The sequence below is a fragment of the Danio aesculapii genome, chromosome 20, assembly GCF_903798145.1.
Source record: "Danio aesculapii chromosome 20, fDanAes4.1, whole genome shotgun sequence".
In the NCBI taxonomy this organism is placed as follows: Eukaryota; Metazoa; Chordata; class Actinopteri; order Cypriniformes; family Danionidae; genus Danio; species Danio aesculapii.
The window spans coordinates 34,103,465-34,127,771 of NC_079454.1; the positions used below are offsets into that span (position 1 = coordinate 34,103,465).

The 24,307-nt window shown below is 32.5% G+C and overlaps 2 protein-coding genes across 2 annotated transcripts in view; one reads left to right on the plus strand and one right to left on the minus strand.

Annotated features, from left to right (window-relative positions):
• The window catches only part of nbas (NBAS subunit of NRZ tethering complex), a 350,427-nt gene extending 339,024 nt beyond the window's left edge, over nt 1–11,403 (minus strand). Inside the window, 6 exon segments of the mRNA XM_056480954.1 lie at nt 2,251–2,294; nt 2,705–2,752; nt 3,360–3,437; nt 6,529–6,565; nt 10,735–10,786; nt 11,126–11,403. Of these exon segments, the coding sequence (XP_056336929.1) occupies nt 2,251–2,294; nt 2,705–2,752; nt 3,360–3,437; nt 6,529–6,565; nt 10,735–10,786; nt 11,126–11,218 (352 nt within the window). The 5' untranslated portion in view covers nt 11,219–11,403.
• An 89-nt stretch (nt 11,404–11,492) lies between these two features.
• On the plus strand, nt 11,493–23,829 carry ddx1 (DEAD (Asp-Glu-Ala-Asp) box helicase 1). Its single transcript, XM_056481670.1, has 26 exons — nt 11,493–11,560; nt 11,659–11,710; nt 11,812–11,875; nt 12,259–12,288; nt 13,517–13,613; nt 14,022–14,069; nt 14,176–14,259; nt 14,344–14,427; nt 14,519–14,595; nt 14,701–14,773; nt 16,279–16,355; nt 16,478–16,592; nt 16,685–16,823; nt 16,919–16,979; nt 18,148–18,246; nt 18,916–19,005; nt 19,089–19,277; nt 20,294–20,345; nt 20,434–20,580; nt 20,659–20,750; nt 21,503–21,575; nt 21,751–21,823; nt 21,913–21,955; nt 22,946–23,041; nt 23,120–23,240; nt 23,325–23,829. The coding sequence occupies exons 1-26, from the start codon at nt 11,545–11,547 to the stop codon at nt 23,453–23,455; spliced, it is 2,223 nt and encodes a 740-aa protein (XP_056337645.1). The 5' UTR covers nt 11,493–11,544; the 3' UTR covers nt 23,456–23,829.
• Nucleotides 23,830–24,307: the final 478 nt, after the last annotated feature.

A 24,307-nucleotide genomic window follows, 5' to 3' on the forward strand; every position in this document is an offset into this window, starting at 1 on the left:
CATATCAAAGTAGGGCTGCACAATATATCGCTTCAGTATCGATACCGCAATGTACGCATACGCAAGTCACATCGCAAGATGTGCAGTGTTGAGTCTGAATTCAACCATGAGCTACAGGATTGCATTTATTAATTGTATTTAGCTACTGTATTTATATGATTATGTTTGTATTAATCCAAATATCTACATTTTAAAGCAAAAACAAGATTTTATTTACCCAACTGGAACATAATTTAGCATGTTTTAAGCAAAATCTCCCAAGTTTTTTATGACATAAGTCAAATTTTTTTACTTTATTCTTCTGAAGCTGAAAACAACTTTTTGTATTGATCTAAGAATTGTTATATATTTGCACTAGAAACATGACAAAGCAAAGTGAGAAGAGCATTTTGTTGATTATTCAATTTCTGTACCTAAATACTGTTAGACTCCCCAGAAATCTGCCAAATAGAGCTATTCAAATTATGTGAAGCTGTATTAATATAGCAATATTTATTGCAGAAAAATGAAATATCGCAATATCAGATTTTTTCAATATCATGCAGGTCTACAGTATATCAAAGCAGTATCTTTCCTTCTCATCTGATGCTTCTAACTCTGCATTGCATTCACGATATAAAGAGTTTCATTTACACACACATGACTTTTTAATGAATGATTGAGAACCTACTGCATGTGTGCTGGGAAAAGCATATTCCCATCAGCACACAATACACATTTATCTAGCATATATAAAATATTTCATTTAGCCCCTTAAGACGAGAAAAGAAAGAAGCATGAATATAAAAGCACAAAAGACTGTGCCAATTAATCAAACACATCCATTATATAGACTTCACAGCAGCGAAAATTCTGCCCTCACTGAAGATACTGGCTAAACGCAAATCTCCATGAAATGAACTGAAATGAACTAAGACGGTACGAATGAAAGTGAATTGAAAGCAGACTTGCATGTCTGCAGGCCAGTTCTCTGAATGATATTGCTCATAAAATATTCACGGCAAATGTAAAGATAGAAAAAAAAATGTAGAGCAGGGAAGAGAATAACAAGTAAAACAGCCTATTTAACCAAGGACGTGACTCTCAAAGGGCCGAATTTCATACTCTGAAATAGCCTTTTTTAAAAATTAAAAAAAAATCATCAAAAGGTACAGCCAAGCAGAGATCTTGACTGAACAAATATATCTGGCCCAAAGAATATAGTTTGCTACTTTATAATAATAATAATAATAAGAAGAAGAAGAAGAAGAAGAAGAAGAAGAAGAAGAAGAATAAGAATAAGAATAAGAAGAAGAATAAGAATAAGAAGAAGAATAAGAATAAGAATAAGAATAAGAAGAAGAAGAAGAAGAAGAAGAAGAAGAATAAGAATAAGAATAAGAATAAGAAGAAGAAGAAGAAGAAGAAGAAGAAGAAGAAACATTTTTAAAATGCATCTTTAAGCCTGAGCAGAACTCTTGATTGAACAAAGATGTACAGTAATCAGCCAGAGGGAGAATAAAAGAAATTAAATCTTAAAGACAAGACAATAAACAAAACATGAAGAGAAAAAAAAACAAAATTCTGACAATTTTCAAAACGTGGGGGAAAAAAAATGGGAAAGAAAATTTACTTTATGATGAAAAAAAAAAGTAAACAAAACACAGTACTAAGTACTTAGTTTATCATTCTACCACTAATGAATTATTCACCTCATAGATGTCAAATAATTAATATTGACCAGTCTGCATAATACGGTTTATGAAAGAATAAAATGCTTCAAAAGTTGTGAACATTTAATAGTAAATAAACAAATAAATAAATAAATAAGATTTTGTAAATTTCTGATTCATAGACTTGTTATTATATGTAAAAGATTATGTTGAAAATTTTGGGAAATACCCAAAAGTGCCATGAAATTAAAAGAAGTTTTTTAGATGACAGTATTTTATGATATCTATTAGCTAATGTGCTCCAAAACAGTGACAAAATTCTTATTTTGAAGATATAAAACTAATATAAACATGCAAAGCTTGTTGTTTGTCACTTCCACCTAAATGGACCAACTATTTTATTCACGTCACCTCATACTTCAGTTTCTTATCAAATCTTGACCAATCAAATGCTCTCTAGTAACCGACATGCCCTGCTCCCTTCAAGACGCTTCCCATTTGCTACACTATGTCCTCCCCTTTCAAACATGGAATAAAAATGCATATTTCAAAGCACTTCACGGGGCCTTTAACTAAAAAAACAAAACATTTACTGTACCTTGGCATTTTCCTATGATGGATCCAAAGTCATCTCTAGCTGACCTGAAAGAAAGTATTTTAAGAGTGATTTTAAATTTAACGTGAGGTAGTTTTCAGTTCACAACAGCCTCACTACGCAAATATTGACTGTGGAGAAACTATGGATTTTTTTTTTAGATTAAGCAATTTAATGTTTAGAGGTTGTTTTCCGAGCATCAAGCTGTGAATTTCTCAGACCCTGAAGCGTGACACTTTCATTCCTGCGAGAGCAGATTAGCGTAATAAATCACACCATACAGAAACTGAATTGTACATGAAACACACATAAATATATTTTAAAAAATACAACATCAGCATAAAAATCATCAATCACAGAAGCAGCGTTGCTCAGCTTTACAGCACCCAAGATGAGAGGCTGAAAAATTAACCAATTACAGGAAGGCCAAACATTTCAAATCGATGTGCAGAATTACCTAATTTCCACACATTGGTCCTGAACCACAGCCAGGAGCTTCCCATTACTGCGCAGGGGAGAAAAAAAGATAAATAAATAAATAAATGAACAACATTGGGGGAAAAAGAAGACAGAATGATTGTGTAAGCAAACATGGAGCCAAAAATAAACATTTCTAACACAGAGTACATCGTCTTCTATCTGAAAATCAATAGCTAATTAAAGCTTGCCGTCTCTGCTTGTATTGCGCTGTTTTGCATAAGCAGATAACTGGCAGGAACAAGTAGAACGGTGAAGGGAAAAGATGAGTTTGATTGAGATTACGCGGCTAGCATCCACAAACCGACATTTAATTACATTTGGATAACTCGCAAGAACCAAAAGGCACAAAATAATCATTTGTCAAAAATCCAAGAAAACAGTAATGAGCCTAAAACAACTCCAGACGCAAATAAGTCTAAATTAGAGGCACAATGCAATGATTTTCAGTGAGAGACAGTATCTAATGCACTTTTCGAATGCAGAGTCAATGAGGTGGAGATGATCGATACAGAGAAAACGCTGAGGCATTAAGTGGAAAAGTGCTTTTCACACTGTAGATGAACCTGACAAAACCTGCCTGGAATACACTGACCTTGAAAAGCTTTTATGTGTTAAAAACTGAGGGTTTTTACCTTGCCAACACCAGCTGCCAGTTCACTTGTTTAGTTGCGAGGCGAACCAGTCCAGGTGGAAGAGTTGAGCTGGAGGGGCTGAAATACAGAAAGTAAAGACGTTCACACATTTAAACAATAAAATCTGACTGAAATCTTTGCTTGCTGCTTGTTCTAACTAATTATTTAAAATGAGTTTAAACAAACATAATTCTTAAGTTTTTTTTGGGACAACTTAAATGTATGTTCAATCCACCTAAATTTGCACAGAAAAAAAACAATCAAGTTAACTTAATTGATTTGTATTGAGAAAACATGAAGCATTTGTGTGGAACCCAGCATCTTTTACAGTGTATAAGACATGTATGATTAATCATTGAAACGTTTTGATCTTGATTAATTTATTTACATGATCTGATTCCTAAAAAGACAATGATTCGGCTGTGTAGACGGCATTCAGCTGCGGATACTTGAATCAATATAGCATCACTGCCTCTGTTAAATATATAACAAAATATGTTTGTTGTTCGTTCAAACTACATATTTAAAGTGAGCTGAAAAACCAGGGTATTCCATATCCAGTCCATTTCATAGCCGTTTTCAAACAAAAAAGAATAACTAAGAAAATGGCATTTTTTTGTTTTTCTTTTGCTCACAAAAAATGAAGAAAAAAAAAAAACAAGATTTGGGTTTAGGGTAGGAAAACGGATAAACGAGTTTTAAATTCATTATACACAGGTGGTGCTGGAATCTGAGCTCGTGACACCACGCTCAAAATAATAATCATATATATATAGATATGATTATTATTTTGAGGGTGGTGTCACGATATATATATATATATATATATATATATATATATATATATATATATATATATATATATATATATATATATATATATATATATATATATATATATATATATATATATATATATATATATATATATATATATATATATATATATATATATATATATATATAAAATTTGAATAGGAGGAAGTAAAATAAAAACAAATGCCCTTTGTTATAGCCCCAGGGCCCAATGTGTTCATATTCTGGTCCTGCAAACAATTATTAACAAAACTAATGAATAAGAAACACCAAGTAAACAATATAAATTATTATTATTATTAGCCTATTATTATTATTTATTGTTATTATTATTATTATTATTATTATTTAGGCCTACAGTCGCTCTGAAACAATCATGCAATTCATGTGCTACTTGGAACTGGTTATCTTTGCTCAGCATCAGGTGCACAGCAGCAAGAAGTTTGGTTACAAACTATGACCTTATTTTAATGACGAATGTTTAATAATACTGCCAATTTACGTTTTTATGTAGTTTATGCATACGCAATGAGTGTAAGCCTCCTAACTGATCAAATGATAGAATATGTAAACCTATTTCATATTATTATTATTATAACTTAAATAATAATAATTAAAAGCCTGGGTGCTAATTCACAAAGGACTATTATTTTGAGGGCGACGTCACAAGCTCAGATTTGGTTGACCAATGGGTATTTCAGCACCACCTACATGTCTATAATGAATTTTAAAAAGTTGTTTATCCATTTTCCTACCCTTAACCAAAAAACGAAAATAGAGACAAAATCTTGTTTGTTTGTTTGTTTGTTTTGTTTTTTCGTTTTTTGTGAGCAAAAGAAAAAACGAAAAACTGCCGTTTTCTTAGTTTTCCCTTTTTTTTGTTTGAAAACACATAGGCTTATTTGCTTTATGTTCAATCCACTTAAATTTGTACCAACTCTTCAGGTAACTTAATTCCTTCATGTTGTCCCAACACAAATCATTCATGTGGAAACCAGCACTTTTTTACAGTGTAATAAATATTTTACATTACTTTGAGGGGTGGATTTAGGGTTAGGGTGGAGGTGGGCATTAATAAAATACAAATTAATGGGCAATTTAATAATATGAATAATCTTCTATAATTACCGTTTTTACATCACTGTTATTGGGTTTAGGGTTGGGGTAGACATTAATCAAATGTTATAAATATAAATAATTCTTGCTAACTTCCACCCACAGCTGTATCCCTTCCAACAAGAACTGTCTGTTGAATCTTTAAGATGTACATTTAGATTTGTTTGAAGAAATCAGTTACCATGAAAAGTCAATGATGCATTTTAAAGCTTTTAGTTGTTGTTTGGTTTTTTTTTAATAAAAATGAAATACTATAGTTTACATACAAAATACACACTGCAAAAAAGTGTTGCATGCAAAACTGTTGCAAACAATTTATTTGTGTTGAATTTAAACAAACAAATTAAATTGAGCAATGTTCAACTTAATTTGTTTGTTTAAATTCAGCCCAAATAAATTGTTTACAACCACTTAACGTAAAAAAATTGAGTAAATCCAAGGAATCATCTTTGAATCATTTTTTCAGTGCACTACAAAATATAGTAAATCAGCTTTTTAAAGTGACTTGACACTTTGTAGACATCATCAATGACAATTTAAGCTCTTTTTAAATATGGCACAGGATTATTTATTTCTTTCAAAAATGTCAATATTAAAAAAACAAGTACAGTCTTTGGTGACTGATCAAATCATTTAAACCAATTTAAAAAAAGGATGTAATCAAAAATAGAATGTCAAAATACATTATTTGTTAGTTTGTTTAGCCATCTTCATCCAAAATTATAGTATACAATACTGTTCAAAAGTTGTCTTTTTTTAAAGAAAGTATTCAGCCTAGAACATAAAATTGATCAACAGTGGCAGCAAAAAGTATGTAACAAAAGGTTTCTATTATTATTTTGCACTTTCTATTAACTAAATAGTCGTAGAAAATATGATTTCCAGAAACATATTAAGTGGTAAAAAACAAAAATCAATGTTGATAATAATATGAAATGTTTCTAAAAAATAAAATCTCAATGTCAGAAAGAAATTTCAGAACTGAAAGTTCATTTGAGACTAAAAACTGTTGCAATGGCAGCTTTATTAAATAAATAAATTACATGTCAATGTATTTTAAAATAGTAAATAGTTATTTTAAATGATGCACTGCAAAGTATTAAAATCAATGTATGCAGTATTATATAATAATACCCATTTTTATTAAGATAAAAGAATCATCATACAAATGCAACCTACAGTACATCAGGACAGTAACCTTCACTGTAAAATAATAATAATTAAAAAAGACATTTACCTGTACCAAAGGTAGTGCAGAAAAAACCTGAAAGGTCCTGTAAGACACAATTTTTTTATATTCTTTAGTAATCATACTGGTATATTAATGCAGTAATGCAACTGTTCATGTATAAAAAAAATAACAGCTTAAACAGACACCAGAAATATAACCAGGTTTCTTATTATTAACTAAAACTTGCCTCAAATACAGTAATTAAAATAAAGATAAACAGTGTCTTTATTTGACATACAAATAGGGTTGCACGATTAATCGAAAAAAGATCATGACCTCGATTCGACCCTACACACTATCTTAATTATTTTCAAGGTCAGGAGAGAAGCAAGGCAGTCGCACAAGTCTTCACAGCAACACTGACACCATCAAATGGCGTTAAAAGTGTCACATACTGTATTTAGAAGCTATAATTCACTGAAAAATGTAATTTCTGTCTTTATGTAATGATGTATTCGTGGCCGCAAAATCACACGTGAGCTGACCGCCAGCTGTTTGACTACCGAGAACACGTGCGTGCACGCATGAAGCTTACATTAGTGAACAGAACCTGCATAGGCTGTGAATAACAGGTAATGAAGTTGTAAATAACGTTCAGTTTGTTGCACAGAGCGATCGTTTGTGGGCCGTGCGGGAGGTTTGATTTGCATGTGTGTTTTTTCTCACAGTGACAACAGCCATGAGCCGCACTCAGAAGTGAAAGTAAAACCTGTGCGCACATCATTTAAATGATCATATCGCATTTTAGAGTTATGATTACGATAAGCATATGATATGTTTTTTCTTTCATAGCGAACAAAAAGTGTTGTGCATGAAAATAAATTTTACCGTGTCAGTACAACCTATATATATAATGTTGAATATAATGCAAGAAGGAATCTGATAAATTACAAATTTCTAATTTTACCAGTGAAAACAAATAGTCTAATAAATTTGTCAATAACATGACAAACATGTCTTAAACATAAATCAGCTTTATAATTATGAATAGTTATATTCTGATGTCATAATTTTACTGTGAATTAACAAACTGGACATATAGAGTGGAGGAACTATGACGTCAATTTGTATGCAAAAACCCGGAAGCGAGTTAGCATTTTAGCAGTTCCGGTTCCCTCGTCCCAAAGTCAATGGGTTTTTTCAATGGGATTTCAGTTAAATCGCTTAAATAAGGTTCGTGGCAAACACAACTACAATATACTTTCACGTTTTATTCTACGACATAAAACACATCAGTTACATCACACTCTTGAGTTTTTAAATTGGTTACGCTTCTTTAAAAAGACTGTTGCTATCAAGTTGCTAAATGGGACTACAGGCGGTGTCGGAGACATTATACGTTATCGAGCTGAACTTGTCTGGAGCGCAGCTCGCTTGTGTTTCGGGCATTTGGATTTCTTTGTTATTCAAGTATTTTCATAAATAGTATATTTTAGTTTGTAGTATTTTTCTAATTGGGAATTTATATTGTGTGTAGATAATGCCTTCACAGATTAATTTGTTGATCATTTATTTTAATTAAAGATATGGGGCTACAGCTTACCAGTGCAGCCTGTCTCTTTCCTGCTCTCAGTAATGCAAACGTGTCAATAAATGTTTAAACGTGTCATCTGAACACATTTAACTCTGTCATAACTGCAGTATTTACACTCCTCCTTAAAATGTATAGCATATGTGACTATGGGCTGCTTTTCGCTGTACTTTGTGACATAAAAAAATACTGAATGTTGTTCTGTGTCCATGATGGAACTTGCAGGCATTTGACAGACTTGCTCCTCGCGCCTCATTTCTGTCGTCTGTTACGGTAAGCGGGCTGTGTGCACACGAGCGATACACATTTAAATGTGTCTTATGATAATATAATGTAGGCACATTTATACATACAGTTTTAAAACTTTTACAACAACCGTAAAGCAAAACAGATGTATTTCCCACGTATAAACGATCCAAAAGGCACGTAGGTCTACTATGTGTACTTGCGTATTTATTTGTTTATAATATATAGCGTGGATTATAATATAATAAACAGAGAGATTAACTCTGTCATGGACATTATTTCTAAAAAAAAAATAAGATAGAAAAGTTGTCCGTAGCAGGGCGGTGCCGACGTCACAGGCGAGCGCCCCGTAAGCAATGTAGTTCGTTTGTAGCCTAATGTTAGCTATTCAGTTCTTGCGTCTGCATTTAAGATCCAAAAGTGCTTAAAGTTGTATTTTCGTTTGAGGATTATCCGGCTGGACAAAACGTGCAAGTGTAATGAACAGTGTTTGAACACAGAGCTTATTATTTGCAATCTTCGAAAAGCCTATGGGAAAATCCTATGGGGATTTTATTGAGGGAACCAGTTTTGTGCTAGCAGCCGATTAGCCTACAAGGTGACGTCACAGTTGCCCCACTCTATTAAAAGTCTGTTCAAGTCCACCATAATGACTAAACAAAATTTTGCATTTTAAGCAATAGTAGACCAACATATAGGCCTAATATTATTATTGTTGTTTTACCATATGCTTAAGAATTAACAATAATAATAGGCTAATCATATTAACCTTAATTTTACATCTACAGAATTGTGAGGAAAATCGTGATCTTAAGCAAAAAATATTGTGATTCACATTTTTGCCAGAATCCTGCAGCCCTACATACAAGTTTACAAGATAAACTCATTTGGGAAAATACATTAAATGATGCTAACCACATTTTTTTAGAGATTTTCACTGATTCATCAGAAGGGGAACAATAAAACTGTTTACAGTACACTTTGTACACTTTATTTGGATCAAAAACTGCTTTTTACCTAGCCATCCCTTACCATCAACACCATTGGACATTAAACAGCAATCAACATCTTTTTAACTTTCAGCAAACATATTCCAGACATTAATTTACCTGACAGAGTAACATGTAAAAAAAAAAAAGTAAACAAATAAAGTAACAAATAAAAAATAAAAACAACAAATATGCTACTATTTTGTAAGCTAGCGAGTATGCTAACTTTTTAAAAAGAATTTAAAAAAATTCTGATTAATTCTACATTAAACTGTTCTTGACATTTTAGCATTTTAGCCAAGCAGGTTAGGGTAATTAGGCAAGTTATTGTATAACAGTAACTTGTTATGTAGACAATCGAAAAAAAAAGTAGCTTAAAGGGGCTAATATATATGTATGTGTGTGTTTTATATGTTTTTCATTATTAAAATATTGTTATCAATTTAATTACAAGAATTAACTCTTCAATGCAAAAACTGTTTTAAATGTAGTGAGACAACTAGAAGTACCGTAAATTTAATCAAATATTAATCATGATGATAACTTTAAATTGAAGGTGATAGCCGTGTTAAATGTATTGCAATATTATTTATAATTTATTTATTTATTTTACCTAATATCAATCAAAATGTTTTGTTTGGCATCGTATTCATTTAATTTTTGTTTGGTTGTTTGTTTGTTTATGTTTAAGTTAACCATAACAAAAACTGCATTAGAATACAAAAACACAAACAAATAAGGAAAACTTTCCCTTAAATTAAAATGAAAACCAAAAATATTAAATTATTCGAAGAAACAACACTATCTACCAAAATGTTTCAATTAAATCTTGTCAGCCATATGAATATAAGAATCATTTGATGATGTATAAATACACTACCATATATACACACATTAACATATACTATAAAAAGGATCACAGTGCCGCACAATTTAACACAATTTTGTATTATCACATTTATTTATATTTAATGCCCTAAAATCCTAACCAGAAAAAAAATCATTATATCGAGTTAAAGTTTTTTTCCTCAGTATGAAATACAAAAGTGATGAAGTACTTCTCATGCATCTAAAAACACAGCAATTCCCAGCATACCCCCTTAAAAGCACAATCAATCTGACTCAACAAACAGGTTTACTGTATAAGCATTGATTAAGACTCCAAAATGTAAAACCACTCAATAAGACGTGATTAGCACACTTAATATTCCAAAGAAGTTTATCTAAACTCCAGTAAAACTGTAGGCCAAATAAACACACTCCTATTGAAACACTTGTTCTCTGCAAAGCCTCTTTGAAATGACTGCCTCAAAAACATGCGAGCGGCCTACCTAGACAACACTGGGCATTATAGTCACGTTTTATCCAACTTTTCAGACATATTCAATAATGACAATAACTTTGGCATATATTGCAGTCATAATGTATAACAGTACTTTTATTTACCTGTCACTGCCTTTGCAACCAGTGAAGAGTTGTGTTCCTTCAGTCCACGCAGCTGAAAATTAAACACAACGACCGTGATCTCATAGAGTATTTTATAAATCAGTTGTCAACAATATGTTAACTGAACAGTTCAAGCGTGACCAACAGCTCTGCAAAACAAGCAGCTGGTTATTAAAAACAACAAACATGCAAATGAACATCGCATATGAAGAGCTTTAAACCACCATATTGATGTTAAAAACATTGAAAACACACTGTTTATAAACCCTGAGTGATGATGAACTTGGATACGTGGCTCAAAACTACTTGCGCAGAAACGGTTTGATTAAAAGCAGGCGGATATTCCAATATTAATAACTTATTTAAATAATGTGAGCGTATTTTCACAAACCTGCGTGTCCGTTTCGGGCGGCCATTCTGTGTTAACAAGTAAATCATATAAAATGTTCTCCTCCTCGTCTTCTAGAATAATATCACCTGCCATGTTTTCAATGAACTAACGTTAGAGAGCGCACACGTCAAACTACGGTAGCCGGCGAGGTACATATAAAGATACTGCTTTTTGCTTGTATTTATTGCTTTGGGTTATCCGTAGGTTGCTTTGTTACAGTGTCTCTAACTAATTTTGTTCTTTTTATTTATTTGTCGCGAAAGACGCTAAAACAAACAGTCTGCGTTTCCTGTTATTGAAATAAGATAAGCGGAACAGAAGCGGGGAAAGCGCGATCCACACGGGTCGTTTCTAACTTGTACTCTGTCAAAATCAGCATACGTCACTTCCGGTGGAGAGGCTCGCAGGAGTTTGACACCATGGCAGCATTCGGCGGTGAGATTTATGTCAACGTTTTAGTGAGACTATCAGAATAAGGATTTAATAATAAGCCGAATGTATGCGAACTTATATCTTATTATTTTGCCTTACAGAAATGGGAGTGATGCCTGAAATTGCACAGGCGGTGGAAGAAATGGACTGGCTGTGAGTTAGAATGTTCTTACATCATAATGTGTATTATTAATATGTTAGTCATGCTTGTATAAATGAAGTAGATGATGGGTTGATGGTTCCTTTTAACTTAGGTTGCCAACAGACATCCAGGCCGAATCCATTCCACTGATTCTGGGTGGAGGAGACGTGCTCATGGTGAGATCTGATATGCATAGCAAATCATATCATTGACGTAAAGTTGGGTTTATATTCGCACATTCGTTCAGTGACATGGTTCCTATATTGTTTACCATGGTATTATGAATATACAGTATGAAGTCGCATGTAATTAGACTTCAAAACAACATTAGCAACTATGTGACTGTGAACAATGTTGTACGTTGATGGTCATTGGCTGCTAATGTGATTTCCTTATTTAGAATTTGCAAAGAATACTTTTCTGAAATTGAATTATATAATAATTGTTATATTATATTGAGAGCCCAAATGTGTGAATATAAAACCAACTTTTACAAAATAATCACATATAACTCTTATGAGTATAAAAGCTGTTTACTATTCATTTACATGTTTTGTAGGCTGCTGAGACTGGAAGCGGAAAAACTGGAGTAAGTATGCGTCATTTATTTAAAGGTACAATTGTAGCTGTTGACAAACTAACTATGACTCAATGAAGTCCTAATTTGCAGCTTATTAATAATTATTAAGGTAGTTGTTGGGATTGGGTTGGATTAGAGTTGAAGAATAAGATCATGCAGAATATGTACTTTATAAGTACTAATAAACATCCAGTATTTTAACAATAGGCAAATAATAAGCCACTAGTTAGGGCTTAAACTAAAGTGTTACTTTTATTCATTTATAACAGAATATGTGTGATTTTAGCTAGGGCTGCACGATTTGGGAAAAAACTGACAATGCTATGTTTTGTTTTCCTGCGATATAGATTGCAATATTAATATAATTTCACAAGATGACTTGAGTAACTATTTGGAAAGAATCATCATTTTACATTGATTGGTATTCGGAGTGTATCTGCATAAATATACAGTACATAGTAACAATGCATAGATGAAAACAATACAACAAAGGTAAAAATAAATAAATAAACAGTGTTTCATGATTTTCGGTTAAGTCTAACAGCATTGAGGTTCAAAACGCAACAATCAAATGTTAAGGAACACTTCTTCATTATATAGATAATTAAACACAATTCATCTTCGTTAAAGTGGTAAATTTTATAATTTCTTGTGCACAAATAGTTAAATTATCTTGAAATCTTAGTCACAGGCCTTAAAAACACAATAAAATGAAAGTCTTTCATATTGTTAGAACCTGTTATATTAGGTCATGTTATAGGTCATGTTATATTATGCCCAACATGACATTGCAGATGTGAACATGTGGCTTTTGCAGAATCGCACATTGCAACATCAAATGCTAAAATGGTATATTGTGCAGTCCTAATTTTAGCTGAACCTGTTGTCCTTGATTTTTTCCAAGGGAAAAGCTACCAGCACTTTGAAAGCAATATATATATATATACATTACCTGTGCCATATGCCAATACATTAATGTCTTAAGGAGCAAAACAAACTGCCTGTGCAAGAAACTGAACCTTATTTATGCCAGAGATGGAAGACAGTGCTGGTAGTGTAACGGCCAGTACTATGTGTATATACCACTTTATGTATGTATGTTGCCCTTTAAGGGTTGCACCCCAACCCCCCAGTGCGTGCGCTGTGGGAGTCAGTCTGCGTGTGTGCAGCTCTTCCCCTGAAATATTATACTTTTACATATTGTTTACTTGTATTTTTTATAAACGTTGTCTTGTAGGCCTTCAGTATTCCAGTCATCCAAATAGTCTATGAAACCATTAAAGACCTGCAGGAGGGAAAAAAGGGACGCAGCGCGGTAAAGACAGGAGGAGCAGGTATTAAACGTTCTGTATTTCACTGTATTTATGTCATTAAACTCATTTATGTTTGTGTATATATTTTGCATTGATATCATAATTTCCATAGGCTGACCTAACATCCTTTAACATTTTAATTCATTCAAATAAAGCTGAAATGAATTAAAACTAATTGTAACAGGACCATAACAATTACTTAAAAAAAAAAAAAAAAAAATATATATATATATATATATATATATATATATATATATATATGCACAAAATTAAAATTTCCAAACAACTGAATAATTTAAATAAATAAATACTATAGATGTATGCAAATTATACTTATCAATTTTTCAAAACTACAAGCAAAGTAACAGAAGAAAAGCAAATGAATGAACTTATAATTATTAATAAATTTGGATTTCTTGTCCACTCCAGTTTTCAGTAAATGGCAGATGAACCCCTTTGATAGAAGTACAGCATTTGGTAAGTGCACACTTAAATGCTAAAGGCTTAGTTTGACTTTAAGCTCTTCATGTGGATTCTTCCTAGTTGTTATGTTGCAACAAAACTGTTATATGATTTTTTCCAGCTATTGGTTCAGATGGCTTGTGCTGTCAGAGCAGGGAGTTCAAAGAATGGCATGGCTGTCGTACCACCAAAGCAGTTACAAAAGGTTTAAAAATAGATATGTTTTTTAAACAATCTTTTTGTTATTGTTGTAATTCTGGATAGTTATTCTACTTTGTTTTCCCCCTAGGGAGGTATTATTATGAAGTAGCCTGTCACGATCAAGGGCTGTGCAGGGTGGGCTGGTCCACTGCCCAGGCATCACTGGACTTGGGTTTGTTTCATTATGATCTCATTTCAATGATCTGACTACGTCATGCCTTTAGTAATTATATTGTTTTTTATTCTGTTTTCCTCTCTCTTAGGAACTGATAAATATGGATTTGGCTTTGGGGGAACCGGAAAGAAATCTCACAATAAGCAGTTTGATAGTTATGGAGAGGTACGATATAATGAATGGCATTTTATCTGAGATTCATTTTTTTAATACATTGACAATGATTTACTTATTTTTTTATTTATTATTTTTTTTATTTACTTTTTCCAGGAGTTCACAATGCACGACACCATTGGATGCTACATAGATCTGGAAAAAGGCCATGTGTCATTCTCCAAAAATGGTAGGGATCTCCTTAGTTATGCCATTTGACATTTTTAATAAATAAAACTTTTTTGTTGTTGTTTTTTAATTCAGTCTGTTGTTGCACTCTGCCCCTGTGTCAAGCTATGCTTATTTAAATCATGTATATTCATTTTGAAAATTATAATGTTAAACACACCACTGAATACCAGATGTATGTTTTGTGTCTGCATGAAAATAGGTAGGTAGGTAGGTAGATAGACACACACAGTCACATACAATATGATATAGTTAGTCATTATGTAATAGAGAGAGAAAGCATTTCAAACTGGAAATGTCTATTTAGGTTAAAGTGACACCACATACTTTTTCTATATTTACTTAATATAATATGAAATAATAAGTGCTCATACTAGATGTTATGGTATTTTAAGTCATACAAAAATCTACCAGATTATAAAATCCTAGTCATTTGAAAAATAGTGGCAACGTATAAGCCTGTAAAATTACACTAAATCGTGACCTAAACCAGAATTCTGTTTGATGATGATGATCATAATAACAATAAATCTTTCTGGAAATAAAGCTTTAACAACATGTGAATAAAGTACATTTTAAAATGATCTGTTCCTAAAAAAAAAAAAAAAAACATAAAAACAGTGAATAAAAGTTATTTCATCTAAAAAAAATTCTAAAATGGACTGATGTTTAATTTCCGTGAGTTGTTGTTGGAATATGTCATTCATTTAATTCTCAGAGTTTGGTTCTTTATTAAAAACACTTTATTTACAAATGTACAAACCCTGTCATTGTCCTTATCCTCAGCCCAACTGAACCTACAGCTTTAATAGGTTTGTTATGCTAAAAACTGTTATTTAGAAGGAAAAACAAGAAATAGCAAGTTTTTGTCATTTACAACAATTGATTAAAAACAACATTATAAATAAATTCTACAAAAAAATACTTCAAATATATAATACAAATAATTTTACAATTGTCCCCATGTTTCTGTAAGTCCTGTCACATTTGCATTAAATTTATCATAATGCGTGCAATACACCTTTAAGGCTATGACTCGGAAGTGATATTATTTGATGGAGAAGAAGCTGACAGTGATCAAGGATGCGTTCTATCATTGAACTGTATGACTTTATGCTTGTTTTTGTATGATGTTTTGAGCACGACAAGCTTAAGTCAGGCCCTGTCAAATGTTTTACAAGTGAACATGTATGTTTCTGGTAGAATGTCCCCCATAAACAAAGCAAATTGAAATTACAATTACAAATAAATAATTGGAAAATACATAAATAAAAATGATGAAAGTACAGTTTGTCAATTATGTATAAAATGTTTCATAATTTACACACCGTTTTATTTACTGTATTCAGTTGATAAATGAACCATTGTTAAGCAAGACACTTATTTGACAAGTCTCTTAACCCAAACTTTTGAACATCAGTAAACCTCTATGAAAGTTTAATATAGCAGTATCAACTGTAATACAAATGTAAGCCACTGTCATGAATATTTGATTGACTTTCACAGGGAATGATCTGGGTTTGGCTTTTGAAATCCCTCAGCAGCTGAGAAGTCAGCCATTCTTTGCTTCCTGTGTGTTAAAGGTATCTCTCTCACACACACATACACACAAACACACTTCTCCTTCATTGCCAAGATCGCTACATAACATTTCTCTTACATACCAGCTGTTATTAAAAGTTGTATTTGTCTCCATCAAATCTAGAATGCTGAACTGAAATTCAACTTTGGCGATGAAGCTTTCAAACACCAACCCAAAGACGGATATGTGGCCCTGACTCAGGCTCCAGAAGGTCATGTGGTCAAATCCAGCCAGACAGGTGAGCTTCAAATAGCACTCGCTTGTTTCTGCCTGCAGGGCTTGTCTTAATGTTTCCTCATGTTCTGTCTGCATGTGTTTTTTTGTCCTCAGGCAGTGCTAAAGTGACTCAGGTCAAATCCAGCTCCAACGCCCCCAGAGCTCTTATCATCGAGCCGTCTAAAGAACTGGCTGAACAAACCCTCAATAATGTCAATCAGTTCAAGAAGTATGTGGATAACCCTAAACTGAGGTGAGCAGAGAGTGACAGGGGTGAGACTTTCATTATTATAGCATCTGCTGAGGAGTTTGGCTTTATCACGGTGTATATTCTGATGCCTTTTGCAGAGATCTGCTGATTATTGGAGGAGTGGCTGCTAAAGAACAGCTAAATGTTTTAGAAAGCGGGGTGAGTGTCTGTTGATGTTTGATTGTATTATTGATCATTTATAATGAAAATATTTAGTTACACTTTATTTTAAGGTTTCATTGTTACAGCGTAACTATTCCAGATTGTTCAGTTTGATTAAATGTATTCATAATTGTAGATGTACAATACGTATCATTTTGTAGCTGATTAACTACCGAAAGCCGCCAAAACAGCCCTAGCAGAAAGCTAAAGGAGTGTAAAATCCTACCTTTGGATCTAAAGCTAAAGGCTTTATTCTCACCAAATGGCAAACAGAATGGGATCAGTGCCCAAAAAATAAACTTTTTGAAATTCAGCCAGAAATAGGAAGAAAATCTAATTTATTTTTTAAGTCAAGACATGATGAAATTGTTTATAGAAGATGCCGTATTGGACTTACAAGACTCACGCATGAATATTTACTCAAAGGAGAAGAACCCCCAAAATGTCTGTATTGCAACAGAAACCAAACTGTAAAACATATTCTCGTGGAATGCCCTATTTTTAATGTTATCAGACAACAATTTTTATCTTGAGAGACTTTAAATAAAATATTTTTAAATGTGAATCCTTCTAAAATTGTAAAATTTTTATCAAAAGGAAAGGTTTTAGATTTTTATCTTATATATTATTATTATTATTTATATATTTTACCTTGTGTGTTATTTATTGCTGTTGATGACTTTTAATTGTTAGAATATTTTTATAATTCTAGAAAGTGATATTTATAAAATGTAGTAAACTTGATCTGTTTTTATTTTTTTGCCATGACATAGCCATAGAAGCTAAAATGGCAATAAAATTAAAACTCTCTCTCTCTCGCTCTCTGATTAACTAACGAGTAACTTCATGTGCACGTACTGTATGGTTAGGTTTAGAATGCGAGTCAGGTTTAGGGTTGTAATGCATGTAGTTACGCATTATTAATTGTAATTACTATAGTAAGTACATGAAACAACGTCACCTTAAAATAATGTTTGGGGGGGGTTGTTGCAAAAATGAATATAACTTCACAGATCATTTTACGAACAAATTCTTGACACTGAATTGTGACCATAAATTGAGGATTTGGACTATACATTAGTATTCAGATGATAATACAATGACTGTAATACAGAATTTATACATCTTTTTAAAATCGTTTGTTTAAATCACTTTGTTCTTTAAGGTTGACATTGTGGTCGGCACCCCAGGCAGACTGGATGATCTCATATCCACAGGAAAGCTGGATCTTTCCCAAGTCCGTTTCCTGGTGCTGGATGAGTGTGTATGTTGAACGCTTCTATTTATGCAGTGCTTTACAGTTTAGCATTAAAGGAATACTTTAGCATAGCATTTGTCAAATTTACTTCAGTTTTATGTGTACCTTTAACAAGACATTATATAAACATTCATCATAATCAAGCCAGTAAGTTGAATATGTGTATTGAAAGGTATTTAGGAAAAAAAATTATATGATTTGTAAAAAGTAGATATTTATAATGTTACAGAAGGTTTATTTTTACAAACTATTTTTTAATTTTCTATTGAAATTAATTACAAATTAATAATTTTACTAATAATTAATACTTTTTGGTGTAATTGTAATAATTAATTAAAAAATATACATAATTTCTGACTGAAGCAATATGTGGCCTTTTATTAAGAAATGAAGCATAAAATTTATCAAAAGTAGCAGTAAAAGATTTAAAATTATTAACAAATATATTTGGTGTGTTTATTTTTCATAAAAAAAATGAATTAATTACACATTAGTTATTGATCATTTTATTATTAATAATTAACAATTAATTATAACACAAGTATTAAAATTTATTATAATTTATTTGAATTATTAATAATTTAGTAGTGATTTTAAAAGTATTCTGATTGAGTAAAAGTTGTTTTTAATTAATATTTCACTTTTTCTAATTTCTGACTAAATAAATGTGTTCAGGATGGACTCCTGTCGGCCGGCAATACTGACTTCATCATGAGGATCTACAACCAGATCCCACAAGTCACCTCAGACGGCAAGAGACTACAGGTCATCCCGGCTCTGCAGTTCTGCTTTCTAAAGAGCTGTCAGAACTGCAGTTTCTCATGACTGAACCAGTGTTTGTGTTGTAGGTGATTGTTTGTTCTGCTACGCTGCACTCATTTGACGTGAAAAAGCTCTCAGAGAAGATCATGCATTTCCCCACATGGGTGGATCTGAAGGGAGAAGATTCTGTACCAGAAACTGTCCATCATGTGGTGGTGACTGTCAACCCAAAAAACGACAAGCTTTGGGAGAGACTGGGGAAGAACCACATCAGGGTGCATATATTTTATGATCATAACCTGTTTTTATATCTGTTTTAACACAAAAGAGATGCATATTTTAAAACAAAAAAAGATGTTTTCACAGTCTTAAAAATTTTAAAGTTAATCAATTAATTTAGAGACAGGCCCTTAAAAATATTAAAGTCTTCACTACATTTTGTATCATTTTTGATTATACTATGTTTAGCTGTATGCTAAAGTTTGCCTGAATTTATTCATTCATTAATTTTCCTTCAGCTTAGTCCCTTTATTTTATCAATCGCAAAAATTATCCAACATCTGTTTTATCCAGTGGATGCCCTTTCAGCCGCATTCCCAGCACTGGGAAACACCCATACACACTCATACACATACACTGCAGCCAATTTAGCCTAGAGCATGCAAACCCCACACAGAAATGTCAATTGGCCCAGCTGGGGCTCGAAGCAGCAACCTTCTTGCTGTGAGGCAACAGTGCTAACCACTGAGTCACCGTGCCATCCCTGCCTAAATTTAATCTGCGAATATTGAGATGCTGCGTGGTTTATGAAATCGATAAAATCCTGCTAGATTCGATATGGCGCTGCTTTGTTTACTGCAGTAACCAAGGAAACACCGTTATTCATGCAGTTCATGCAGTATTCAAACATGTATGCCCATTTACAAACAAATGCAGCATGAACAATTGAGCACTTTTTTTCACAAGTAAAATTAATTAATTTTGTTTGAAAACTTGTATAGTAATTTGTTTAGTTTGATGAAGTTTTCTTAGAATATAATAAAATAAATCAAGCAATAGATTACACAATCAGATGGCTTATTTTTTTTTCCATGCAATTAGATGAATGCATTAAAACTCTAATCTGATGTGGTTTTAGATGAAGAATATTATGACCAGGTCCAAACAATGCTGAAATGCAAAAATATGATACACATTTGCGTACATTATGAGAGAATGTATTAGTGAAAAATATCAATTAATGTATATATTTTTATAAGTCTTAATCAGTGATTTTTGTGACTCTTCACAGACTGATGAAGTTCATGCAAAGGACGACACACGACCTGGAGCCAACAGCCCAGGTAACAATCTGAATGTTGTATTCTAAACATTAGAAAAGGACCTTGATCTGCCCTGATATGAAGCAATACTGTTTTATGGCTTTATCAGAGATGTGGTCAGAGGCTATTAAGATCCTGAAGGGGGAGTACGCAGTCAGAGCCATTAAAGAGCACAAGATGGATCAGGCCATCATCTTCTGCCGGACAAAGATCGATTGTGATAATATGGAGCAGTACTTCATCAAGCAAGGAGGAGGTGAGGTGCACACACCAGCTTTTAGCATCTTTAATAAACAGCCACAACATGCCATTAAGCATTCAGCTTTTCCTTCAGGACCAGATAAGAAAGGACACCAGTTCTCTTGTGTCTGCCTTCATGGTGACAGAAAACCAAATGAACGCAAGTATAATTTGGAGCGATTCAAGGTAATGAAAAACAAAGTAGACTTTATTTTACAGCATCCTTGTTACATGAACTTACCATAGTAGTAACAGTAAATTTTATATAGAATCACATGCAGTAACTATAACTACTTTAATTAAATGCTAAATTATTAGCTTTCCTGTAAAATTTTAATTGAATTAATTTCCCAAGTTGTGTTTACTAGAGCAAGGAACATTTTTACAGATATAATATTATATATAATATTTTTTTCTTCTGGAGAAAGTGGAAAGAAACTATATATATTTTTTAAAAATGTAAAAACTGATAATATTATTAAAACTGTCAATATTATTAGCCCCTTAAGCAATTATTGTTTCTGATTGGCTACAGACCAATCCACTGTTGTCCAATGACTTGGCTAATTAGCCCAATTTGCCTAATTTACCTAGTTAAACCTTTAATTTGCACTTTAAACTGCTAGAATCCTACTGTTACCTTGGCAAAGACAAAAAAAAATGTTGTTGGAAAGAGTTATTAAAACTATAATGCTTAAAAATACATTGAACATTCTTTTTCTCAGCTCAAACTTCCTTATTAATAAAAAATAATTAATTCCACTAAAGAACTGAACATTTTGTACATTGTTCATTATTTTGTGGTATTATGGTGTAATAAGGAAACCATAAAATAGTTAACTGAAAAAAACTAAATTGATTTCAATTTCAATAGTACAAGAAATGTACCGTAGTAATTATTGTGACTTTAATGTATTATTTTATGATCCACACTTTAGAAACAGGAGGTGAAATTTCTGATTTGCACAGATGTGGCTGCTAGAGGAATTGATATCCGTGGTGTTCCTTATGGTAATCTTATTTCATCTTATGATTTTAGATTTTGTTAACTTAGACTCTTACTAAATGTACAAGTGTTGCTGTATGGTGCCAATTAAAATGACTTAAAGTAAAATTGTTTCAGTTAAAAAAAAAAAAACTACCATCCTATCTAAAATTATATATTTTTTTAAATAATGTTTTGCAGTGATAAATGTAACTCTACCAGATGAGAAGGAGAACTATGTTCATCGCATTGGAAGAGTTGGCAGAGCAGACAGGTGATGGACACAATTATATATCCTATCATTTAATATGAAAAAAACCATCTGATTCAGACTAAATCATTCATTGATATTTGTCCCTCTAGGATGGGTTTGGCCATATCACTGGTTGCAATGGAGAAAGAGAAGGTAAGCAGCAAGTAAATCAAGACTAGTTTTATATAGAGCTGTGGCAAAAATCAATTCTGAGATTTGCAAAATGCATCGCTTTTCTCCCTTGAATAGATTCTGAGCTTCTAGGCCCTCTGTACACTCAAAGATCTTGAGGAAAATCGCTTCAGTTCAGTCAATAATGGAATCATGTAAACACCGCGTATGATCATTATTGTAATTCACTTAAACCTTTCTTAACTTTATTAATTGATATTACATGGGTCTCTTGAATACTTGATTCTGATTGGTCAGTCACTACATTTCAAGGCATGCTTTTAACAACCGCCTGAATGTACTTTATTCCTTACATAATGACTAACAAGCTTATAAGCAGCCCGACCCAAAACAGAGCCTGAAGGGTTTTATTCTGTGAAAATAACTCCCTGGATGTAAGTTATCCAAATTATTACACAGACACTTGCCACTAAAATGTATAAATTAGACACAAAACATTATTCTGAGCTGTAATAGTTTATTAATTATTTAATTAAATACTAAGCTGATTGAAATTGTTAAATGGAGCTAATGGAGCATATACTAACCTAAGTATTATTCAGTCAAAATGGTGTCAAACTGTCAAAAACAAAGGCTTGACACTCATCATATATAAAGTTGTGAACCTTTTCAGGGACAGTCAAGAGGATTCACAGTACCCAGAAGAGCCTGTGTTATTAGTTTCATCGGTTGTTATTTTGGAATGTCGTGACCAATCAGAATCAAGTATTTGAAATGTCACGTAATAATCTGTGATAACAACTGCCTGAATGTACTTAATCGCTTACTTATTTGAGATTCAAGTGGTGTTTTTAGAAATTAGATGCAACCAGAGCATCCAGTACAGTGTCATCTACTGTTTAGCTCATGATCCATTGAAGAGAAAATAGGGAACAATTCTTTTTTTTCCCAGTTTTTGTAGTATAGAAATGTCATTTTTGTGCATCTGTGTATGTGTGTTTATGCACACAGGTGTGGTACCATGTTTGTGCTAGCAGAGGAAAAGGCTGCTATAACACCAGACTCAAAGAGAATGGAGGATGCACTATTTGGTACAATGAAAAAGAGGTGAGAACTGTTGTGCATGCCTAAGTTCACAATAACAAATATATTTTTATACTTAGAATGTTTTTTTTCCATTTGTAGTTGTTGTCAGACATCGAAGAGCATCTGAAATGCACCATCACTCAGTGTGAACCTGACATTAAAGTTCCTGTGGATGAATTTGACGGTAAAGTGACGTACGGCCAGCGCAGGGCCACGGGAGGTGAGTTTCTTTCTGATGTCCGCACTTATAGGACATTTTCTTAATGTCTGTCACTCAACTCTGTTTCTCATACACATACACCAGGTGGTCTATACAAGGGCCATGTGGATATATTGGCCCCGACTGTACAGGAACTGGCCAATTTGGAGAGAGAGGCTCAAACATCCTTCCTTCATTTGGGCTATCTACCCAACCAGCTCTTTAAAGCCTTCTAGAACAACAATTGCACACGTCATGCTAAAGCAACTGCAGTTGAAGACACTAGAGGTCAAGAACTAGTCAATGGCTTACGTAGTAAATGTAATTAATTTTCTTTTTTTGGTTCATGTGGTTTGATAAGCAAATGAATTGCTTGTGCACTTATTGGCAGTGTTTTGTTATGTTTCTTTCTCTCCAAAACATTTAAGTTCTGGTCATGCAAGTGGTCAACTTGAAATAAACTTAAAGAGCATATGCATCTGTTTTCAGTTATTGTTTGACATCTTTTTAATAACCTAGACAATTTAGGTGATGCTTCAGCTCTAGAACGTGACAATTACATCGACTGCCTCTTTTCTTTAATAAAGGAACACACCCAAGCTGAAGTTGATTTGGTCTTAATTTGTGTCTTTTTATTGAGGAAGGAAAAAAAATATAAAAATAAATTATTTGAAGCATTATTTTAACCCTCACAATGCATTCAGATTCATTTTGACCTGAAAGTATATGTCAAATTCTCTCAAATGCAAAGGGGAACAATGTACAAGATGCTCAAAATATTAATTTGTGAAATTTTTACCAAGGTTTTATTTTTTTATTTTTTAGAAATATAATCATTTAAAACCAAACATGCTGTGTTTGGGTCATTTTGAACCTTGGTATGTATGGAGTACCATTAGGTGACAAAATATTTCCTTGTTTATTAACTATGAAGTTATATTAGTCAAATATTTAAATAAAATATATTTCTCATGTTTTTTTTTTCCAGATCTCACACGTTTATGCCTATGGATCAACCACCACAGTGTGAAATTAAGAGTTTTCTAAAATAAAATAATATTTCTTTACAATTTTTGAGAGCAATTATC